Source organism: Sebastes umbrosus, chromosome 2 (assembly GCF_015220745.1).
Source record: "Sebastes umbrosus isolate fSebUmb1 chromosome 2, fSebUmb1.pri, whole genome shotgun sequence".
NCBI lineage: Eukaryota > Metazoa > Chordata > Actinopteri > Perciformes > Sebastidae > Sebastes > Sebastes umbrosus.
The window spans coordinates 30,015,175-30,025,517 of record NC_051270.1 but is presented as its reverse complement, the minus strand read 5'-3'; the positions used below and the strand labels follow the sequence as shown (position 1 = coordinate 30,025,517).

Below are 10,343 nucleotides of genomic sequence, written 5' to 3'. Positions count from 1 at the left end.
TCATTTGCATACAAATTCTGAATACTGTTTTCATACTCCCTCCGTTATGTGTGTTCCCGGCAGTTAAAACGGGTCTGGATGGGCTGGTGGGTGGGTGGGGTGTCGGTGGGACAGGGGTGGTGCTGATTTCCCCTCACACGTTACGGAAGTCTGGATCACATTTAAAACACATGTTGCTGCTCTTTGGCTGTGTGGTGGTTTGGCAGCTCTGGAGGAAAAGACACTGATAGGGGACTTAACAGGCAGGGGACTTGATCACTTGACAAACAAGACATTAAAAAAGAAAGACGGGAACACACAAGCTAATAAAAAGGCGTGCTCTGTGGCAGCAGGAGCAGCAGCAGTGGGAGAGACTTAAGAACAGACTTATACTAGCTTCTCATAGCTTCTCCAGAATTAGCCCACATCTTAGAGGAAGGAACTGTGTGGCTGCTTTTGCACCTCAGGGCCTTTTTACACGGACAAACCACAGTAAGATCTGGAGAACCGAGGACTGATAGAAGGGAACTTTCACATACATATATTGTAACCACTGAACTCAACATTAAAGGGAAGCCACAAGTCAGATGCTTTTTTTTCAGGAGGTGGGAATATAAAGAAGGAATTTGCTCAGATCGGAAACATCTCTCAGGCCTTCAATCCATTGTGACATAAGAGAGTGTGCTGGTCAGAGGTCCTCAAGAGACTTTTTCTGAGGTAATTCTCAGCTTCAGACGTCTAGTAGCCTCCTTATTTAACTGGACACCTCAGGTTGTGCATCAAAGCTTCTGCAGTAAGAAGTGCATGTTTTAAAGCCTCTTTAACCTCCTCCATTTGGCTCGTGGGCGTCTGGGTTGCTGTGACAGGTTACGTCTGGTTTAGACACACACACATACACACACTCTTTACTGTGCAGCTGGAAGATCAAGAGTTTTTGTGTTGCACATACCTGCACTGACTGAGTGTGTGTGGTCTGAAGGACTCAGCTGGTCTGTTGGGAGTCAGAGAGGCGGCCAGCTCTAAGTGCTTTCTGCCAGAAGGAAAAAGGAGGCAAGTTCATACTGCTGAGTGCCTCTCAGAGACGGCGAGCAGAGCCAAGGACTAATGATGAAGATGAGACGGACTCTGTGCAGAATCTCCTGCTTGGTGACTCTGCTGGTGGAGCTGAGCTGGATCAGCGTGGGACACGGCATGCACAGAGAGGGAGGAAGTAAGGTAAGTGTGGCGTGAAGCCTCGTGTCTTCAAGTGCATGTGTGTCAAAGCAGCAACGTACAAGAAGCTTCTTGCAATTCACTGCCGTTTGTAGATGACGTTTAACGACAGATTTTGTGTTGAAAAAAACTTTGATTTATTATTTAACTTTGTCCAGAGAGCAGAAATTAAAGCACAGCATTGCTTTTATATTCTTGGTGCAGTCAGGGCTTCATTTCACTCGCTTTTGCAGTTTTGAGGAGCCTCTTTACTCTTTTCTCTCATTCTCCCATAAACCTCACACTTGACCAGCAGGGCTGTGTGTTGGCAAGAATCTGGCGATATGACACGAATCATGATACAGAGGTAACGATTCAATATATTGCGATACTGTAAGTAAAGCGATATATTGCAATTTTTTAAAATCTAATTCTAGGAAAACTGTCATAGTATAAAGAACACCACCATGTGCATAACATTTGAGTAAAAAACAAAAAGTTTACTTTTTGTATGCAATCAGAACAGTGGGATCTGCATTTATCAGTCCCTGTAACGTCCAACATCATAGCACACTTTGAGAGGGCTCATCTCTTTGCAAATGAAATAAAGTATTGACAAAGTGAATCTTTGCATGTAAACGATTAATTAAAAATCGATAGTGTTTTTGAGAATCGATACTTAATCACAAAACATAATATCGCGATATTCAATTTTTATGACATTTTCTTACACCCCTATTGACCAGATGCTGCCAGATGCCAAAATTGACAGTAATCATGTGTGCGCTTGCCGGATGCCATAATTGTATCTGCATCAGAGGGATTATTGAACCACCTCACTCTTAATTTTCTTCACCTCCCTTATTCTCGTCTCTCCCCTCTCGCTTTCTATTCAAACTCCCTCCATCTTTACCTCCCTTTCATTTCCCATCATCCCGCTCTCAGCTAGGCGCTCTCCCTCTCTGTTTCTCATTAGTGGGTCTATCCCCTGGTAGAAATTGTGGAGGGGAAACCTCCCTATTTTCTGTTGTTGTTTCTGTGATTTAAGTGGAAGCAGTCAGCCAGCCGGCCTGCCCCACCCTCCGTTCTGCAACACACTGAACACATCACATCGTTACAGTCGTCCAGAGGAAATAAAGCACACACTGTGTAAACAATACTCCATGTTTGTCCTCTCTCTGACGTTTGTAGGCCGACCATCAGGCTTTGGCTTTCCCGCCTCAAAAATGAGCCTCTCCTCAGACACATCACGCCCATGGCTCTTTAAAGTCTATTAAAATGTCAACAAAATCTTACATAACACAGAGTCATTTACTTACATTCATCTATATCTTATCTACACCGTACAGATCTGATCTGTTCAGCTTCCATTTTGTTCTGAGTTATGTCATCACAAGAACTTTGCCCTTCTTGTAGCATGACAGGTGGTTTTATGGTTATCTCCCACCACTGCTGCCTCCTCTCAAAGTGCCTGTTGGTGGTCTGGTTGGCTGAGGCCCATATTTGTCAGATGTCCTGGGTTTATGTCATTCTTCTAGTGTATATGAATGTATACTCTTTTGGTAGCAGAGTCATGAGACTTGAGAATGAGCAGCTTTCAGATGTAAGGCAGACACACACATGTGCTACTGCAGCTGTTGATAATCACACTCTGACTACTGTGACATCAACTCGAACAACTTGGCCTCAGTGTAAGGCACATGTTAGCAAAGATTAATGCACATAATGTGGCTGTAAATGCATGTATCCATATTTTATTACATTAAAGGAACAGTGTGTAGGATATAGCGGCATCTAGTGGTGTGGTTGCAGATTGCAACCAACTGAGTACCCCTCCACTCACTCCTACCTTTCCAAGACTGCGGTAACGTGAGCCGTCGAGTGCAAAACCGTGGTAACGCCGTTCGCCTCGCCCAGAGGCCATCCTTACCATAATAACACTACTGTAGGAGCAACGGAAGTCAGACGGTGGCTGGCGGTGCCACGGTTTTGGAAGGGGAGGAGTGAGCGGAGGGGTACTCAGTTGGCTCACGTTACCGCAGTTTCTCAAGCGTGTCAGAGAACTACAGTGGCCTTCAGGTAACGTAAAAACACGAAAGGCTCTCTCAAGAGCCAGTGTTTGTTTTGTCCGTTCTGGGCTACTGTAGAAACATGGCGGAGCAACATGGCGGATTCCATGAAGAGGACCAATACCCTATGTAGATATGAAGGGCTCATTCTAAGCCAACAAAAACTCAATGATTCTTAGTTTCAGGTGATTATACACTAATGAAAACATAGCTATGAATATTATATTCCATTTCTGCTAATAGATCACTCAAAGTGCTACACACTGTTCCTTTAAGACTAACAAGTCTGCAGCCACATCAGCAGCTCTGTGAGGCCGTAGCCTACGTCACAGCAGAGTTTTGAGCTAAATGCAAGTATTGGAATGCTACAGTAACATGCTAATGTTTAGCATGGGATATTTACCAAGGTTATGTCTGAAATCACTCCTTATTTACTAAATAGTACACTACCTTTACCCTCCACCATTTTATCTGATCATATAAATTCCAAGTGTGAAAGTCAGGGGATAGGGACCATGAATGTCTCTACAAAATGTAATGACAATCCATCAATAGCTGTTGAGACAGTTCACTCTGAACCACACATGCACTGCTGGACTCAAGCAGGGGGAGCAACCACCCCCCCTTGATGTCCCTGTGTTTGAACAAATCGCATCGCAGTGTCATCTTGGATGTGCCTATGGTAGATGAGAGGTGATAAAGTGCCTTCTAGGGTGCCCTTCCAGTGGAGAGAATGCGATGAAGTGTCCTCTAGGGTGGCCTTAAAATTGAGAAAACATGATGCAGTGCCATATAGGCCCTTCATGCTCGAAAAGTTTCTGCGCGATGGTGTCCCACCACATGCATTTGTTTCGCATCTGCCCCTCAGACAGCCTGAGTCCGTTACTGCACACATGTCAACCAAATGTTGGTGCTAGAAGAAATATCAGGGGATCCCAAAAGTTTGTAGGATTCATCCGCAAATAGGAACCAAATTTCATGTCCAATCCATGTAATAGTTGCTGAGATTTTTCAGTCTGGACCAAAGTGGTGGACCGAGAGTCAGACCGATATTGTCATCCCTAGAGAGGATTATTCTTTGGTCTCTTGACGTATGATTATTGTCCTCTGTGTGTTTTTCAATACACCTCAGGGAATATTCACAAATACGACCAACTTGTCATCAAAGAGGTTGCAATTGTACTCAAAAGTTGTTTTAAATTAGGTTTAATAAATGTGTACATTTTGAGGGAAACCCCAAAAGACATAGACACAATGACAAGGGAAACTGAGACCATCAATGAAGATGTTTTTTTATGTTAGTGTGAAGCATTAAAGGATGATTGCCTGTCTCCCTGCAGGTGGTGAAGCAGTGGGAGAGGAAGGTACGGTCAGCCTCCAGCCTGGATGAGTTGCTGAGACTCGCAGACTTTCCTGACTGGAAGTTGTGGAAGTGTCGCCTGCGCCTGCAGCAGCCGGAGACCCTCTCTTCACCTCCACCTTCAGTGGGCTCACACCGCTCTACGCGCTACGCTGCCGAATCGTACAGCCTGGAGATACTTAAAGGTCGGATATAACATACAGTACATGTTAAGTGTATGTGTGTTGATGTGGTTATGAACATTGTGTGTCTTCCATTTTAGCCATAGATGAAGAGTGGCAGCGGACTCAGTGCATGCCGAGGGAGACGTGTGTCGACGTGGCCAAGGAGCTGGGCACCGACCCCTCCATGTTCTTCAAACCTCCTTGTGTCTCCGTCCACAGGTTTGTTTGACATGAAACCAGATCCACAGAACTTCAACAATGTTCACCAAGCTCAGTGCTACGGCACCGTACCTGCACCCTGTAACACTCAAGCTGACAAAACCTCTCAGCAGTCCTTCATGTTACATTCAGTTGTGTTGAATAGAGGCTGAGGTGGAAACAAATGTTGAATAATGTCCATATTTGACTTCTACAGGCCTGCAGAGGTGCTTTGATGGGGAAAATAATTTGTCAGACACATATAGTGTTTAATATGATACAGAATAATAATATCTTAACTATTTGTAAAGCAGTTTTGATACGTTTTCTTAAGTATATTGTTAAAGGAATAGTTTGACAAAAGCCAGGAGTACCAAGAGTTTAGATGAGAAGATCGATACCACTCTCTTCAGTTTGACCTAGGACCAATTGTGATCTTTTAATTGTAGAAAACTCCCATAAACATTAGAAACCTTGACTCCAACTTAGTCAACAACTTATTGTAAGTTTACTTCCTGTTCACGTCACTTTACCCAGATGTGAATTTGTTTTCCTACTGACAGGTGCAGTGGCTGCTGCAATCAAGAAGGTGTCACCTGCAGAAACACAACTACTGTATTTGTGAATAAAACGGTGAGTGACCAAATATCAGATGATCAGTCGACATCCTTTTGACCTTTTGATTTAACCTTTTTCTGAGGGTCTGAGAATTGCAACAGCAGCACTAGTTCTCACCCCACTGTGTGCATGTCTGTGTATTTCAGGTCCTCAGTGTCATTCCCTTCAAGTTTGTACCAGAGCCGGTGCTATTAAAAGTAGCCAATCATACAGAGTGCCGGTGCATGGAGCCCGCCATAATACGACGTAACGCTCAACCTCACAGTAGCAGTGGGTGAGTCCAAAACATCAATCAATCTCATTTCTCAAAGGAATTTTTATTTATTTAAATTCTGTTGTAATCCATCTGTTTCATTGGCAGCTGCTCTCCGATGGGCCAGCTGTCAGAGGCAGAGGACTCCAGGAGACTTTGTGCCAGTGGGTTGATTTGGGATTGTTCAAGTGATAGATGCATACCTTACCCCTCCAGTACACCAGGTGTGTGTGTGTGTGTGTGTCTCAGCAACCGCTGGATGGATTGGATTAATAGTGAACAGACATTAATAGTTTTTTGAGGATGTATCCTAATTACTTCTGATTTATGACCAAATGAAGATGGTAAACATTATATGTGCTAAAACATCAGCATGTTAACATTGTCTTTGTGAGCATGTCCAGGCTGCTCTCATACACTGTTTGTTGCTATACCTACGAAAAGTAATACCCTATAACTCGTATAACCCCACACAATCAATTTGTATGCAATCCACATAATTGTGAGCCAGGACAGGTTACGTAGTATAATTAAGCAATAGCTCACGACAGGCCGTGGTATGTTGTGATTATATCACAGCTAAGGGGCGAGCGGTCAAGTATGGCAATATGAAAGTTATAGACACATTCCAATTTATATAGTTTTTTATTAATAAATTATAATGTTCACAATAAAATAGGCCCTCCTGCCTGCACATACCAAGGTGGTTGCTATGGAACGTACACTAGCAGCTGGCATATTTCTGTTTTTATCACAAGCTAGCGTTAGGGCGCGGTGACACATGTGTGAATGCAGGTGAGTGGCCTTTGCCTGCCGAGGTGATATTACAACAGAAAGTTGATCTCCACGCGAATGCAAAAATGTGAATTTGCTTCACAACCGGAAGCGGATGTTTTTTCTCCCATTCACCCGCATATAGAATGGAAGTGAACGGGATGCGAATCTTCACACATCTGTGACTGTGCTTTTATATTTATTTCATTATTTGGCTCTTTATTTACATTATTGTATATTTCCATATGCAACCATTGAAAAACTGCCCTGCCTCAGTAGGATGACTTTGATAACTGCTTGTACTAGGCTTGCCTGTTTATGTTAAGAGGAGGAGGAGGTGTTGCTTAGTGTGGCGAGGATGTTGCTCCACTTTATACGGTTCCTGAGTTTCAGCTGCCAATCCACTTAAGGCCATAATCTCTTTGGTGTCAAGACCCGCGTCAGTGTCCAGTGTGAAACCAGAAGTCAACGTTGACTTATTTCTCACGTAACTTCCGTACTTAAGTAACGCCACTTCTGTAGTTATTTTAACCCAAACTATGATCTTTTCCTAAACCTAACCAAGTAGTGTTGTTGCCAGAATACCACAGGGGCTTGCACAGGTGCACTGATCTCTTTGTGTTGCTGGACATTCGTAGGAAAATGTACAAAAAATAGCTTTTCGTAAGATATATGAATCATTGTTTGAGGATACGTTGGCATGTTAGCAAAAAGCTCCAAAACACAAACCATTTTGTGAACCAAACCCAGGTATCATAGCTCCAGAATGTATTTAACATTATTTTATCATTTGAGACGTCAGCTGTGAAGTCATTATCAAAGTATGGAAGTGATGTATGTTATAATACGGAGATTCAGCTGACAAGATGAAAAGTAATTTCCTGTACTTGTACTGTCTTTGTGATTTAAATGTTAATGTCATTTCCTCCTGCTTAGAGTTTCCACTCAGTTCATGGATGCCCGACTGTGAGATAGACGTGGAGCGCTGTGACTGTCTTCCTCGAACTGAGCCAACTCTGCAGCCAAGACCGATCCAACACTGTCAACTCAACTCCTCCATTTGCGCACACAAGCACCAACGTTTTGATCAAGCCTCCTGCAGGTAGGCCAGAGGGAGGCTTTAATATAAGAATCTGTCTGTTTACCGTTGACTCTTTTTTAATGCTCTAGTCTGGACTCAAAAGTCACAGTTCATCCTTATGGAGGACGGAACCTGCCAAAATGAATGAATGAATAAATAAATGACCCGATAAATCGATAAATATGTCATTAAATGTAGCAAAAATAATATTAAAAATAAATCTAGCCATTAATTAATTGATAAAATGTGACATAAATAGATATTTCTGATTTGATTTGCTTTTTTAAATGTATTTATCTTTGTATTAATTCCCTTATTTATTTACTATTCTGTTTAATTTTCCCTTTTATTTAATTATGTATTTATTTACATAGATTTTTATTGATTTTTATTGATTTTGTATTAATTAATTTATTTTTACATTTATTTCTTAGTTATTTATTTTTGATTTTATTTATTATTTTTTTCATCCTCTCTTTTTCACATTTCCCAGGACCTGTTTAAAAATTTCCTCAAAACAAATTTCCTTCAACATTTCCAGTCATTTCCATGCCTAATTATCTTTTGTGTGCATAAACAAAGTGATAAATTTCCCAAGACTCTGAGTTCACTGCTGACTTCAGGTTCATCCCAGCTTTCTGAGCTCTGGTGTGTCTGAACTCATGCATATTTTATACTCTTCAAATGATCCCTCTTTTATTCACAGATGCAAATGGCCCAAGTAGAAGTCCACCGGGGAAAAACATTACGACAACCTGCTCGCCAAGGATGTTTGGAGGCAGAGAAAAAAGGCTCATAATTTATTTACAGTCCTATTTATGCCGATCACTTTAACTAATTAAGATGATATTAACTCACATGACCATGTTAATTGATTTTTTAACATGCTTACCTTTTGTTTCAATCAATGTGTCAAGTTTATGATTTGTACATTTGTTCTTTTGTGCACTGAATATGTAGTTTATATTAAAAGATTATTTTTATAATTTGAATTTGTGATGAATTTATGTACTATTATTGTGATGGAATATCCCACTGTTTCTTAAACTTTGCTTGTTCCTGTTGTTTCCGTAGTACAGAACTCACCTGTATGCTTTAGACGGTGCAAAACACAACTTTTGAAAAGTTTTAAAACTTACTGCACACTCCATTGGCAACAGCTGCTGAATTCTTGTTTGTCCAGATCATCTTGTTCCTTGGATTTCATCTTCATACAGAGTCTATAAAAATGATTCACCCTCTTTGGAAGTTTTCATGTTTTATTGGAAAAAACAAATGGATTCAAAGAGTTTTTTTTATGACTCTGATCCAACAGAAAAATATCCTTTAATGTCAAAATAAAACAGATTTCTACAAAGTGATCTAACTTCATTGCAAATGTAAAACACTTGTCTGCCTAAGTATTCAACCCTTTAGGACAAAAAAGCATCACTGATGCAGCCAATTTGTTTTAGAAGTCACATAAATGATTAACTGAAGATCACCGGCCTGTGAGTAGTCAGGGGCTTTTAATTGATTGTAGTATAAATACAACTGAATCTGATGGGCTTGTGAGGGTAAAATAAACACACTGAAAGGGAAAATTTTGAAAGAAACCTGTGACTTGGGAGAAGATTTGTTTCCCAGCAAGACAATGAGCTCAAACAAAAAGACGAAGCTAGACACGACATGCCTTAAAAACAACAATGATCACTGTCACTGAGTGAGTCAGAGTCTCAATCCAGTTCAGAATATGTGGAAAAGGCTGATCACTGATGCCCATACAATCTGACAGAGCTGGAGCAGTTTTGTAGAGAAGAATGGGACAAATTGCAGCGTCCACATGTGCAAAGCTGTTAAGAGACTCATGCCGGTAACGGCTGCACAATACTGTTGCAAAACAAATATTTGTATTAATTTGAATCCCTTTTGTAGAGATGTTTCACTTTGACATTAAATATCTTTTCCCTGTGGATCAGTGTCAAAAAAGCTACATTAAATCTACTTTTATTCAATGTTGTAAGACAATAAAACATAATTTGACATTCCTTTTATAGGCATTGTAGCAGCTGTTATGCTGACATGAGATCTGTTGCATTTTTTTATTAGCCAGATGGTGACAGAGTGAGACAGATTTCAGATTGAAATCCATGCCTCCATCTTCTCTGATAATGTTTGAAGACCTGCAGCAGCTTTTTTGATGACAGACTGTACATACAGCTTCTCATAAAACAGGTGCGTCATTTGTTGTTGCTTGGTGAAAGTATTGATTTCCAGTCCCCCCCCCTTCAGAATTGATTTTGCACCCATCATAAAATGTCTGAATACCATAATGTTTGAAAGTCGTTGTGTCAGTGGATACATTAATAAATGTGTTTGTGACTCTTTGGTGACATCACCGTGCCTTCAGGAGCCACACAGGCAGTCAGAATAAAACAGGTGTCAGGCAGAAATGACACCACCGCTTTGGCCTCACATGGGATTAATCATTTAACTCCTCCACTGGTCCTGCCCTACGGGTAGTAATAGAACCAAAAATAAAATATGATTTAATATATATTTCCTACAAAGATGTTATTAGTGTTTGAACACTAAACGCATATTCCAGATTATTTGATGGCACAAAATACTAAGCAGGCCTAAAGTTACAAGGAGTTTTGTCTCCCCCTTGCTGCAC

The 10,343-nt window shown here is 41.1% G+C and overlaps 1 protein-coding gene across 1 annotated transcript; it reads left to right on the top strand.

The window, feature by feature from the left end:
* Window positions 1-162: 162 nt before the first annotated feature.
* vegfd (vascular endothelial growth factor D) lies at window positions 163-8,679 on the top strand. The gene is made up of 8 exons (XM_037790447.1): window positions 163-1,194; window positions 4,580-4,784; window positions 4,862-4,982; window positions 5,525-5,594; window positions 5,726-5,853; window positions 5,941-6,056; window positions 7,543-7,708; window positions 8,394-8,679. Exons 1-8 carry the CDS (start codon window positions 1,084-1,086, stop codon window positions 8,410-8,412), a joined length of 936 nt encoding a protein of 311 aa, XP_037646375.1. The 5' UTR covers window positions 163-1,083; the 3' UTR covers window positions 8,413-8,679.
* Window positions 8,680-10,343: the final 1,664 nt, after the last annotated feature.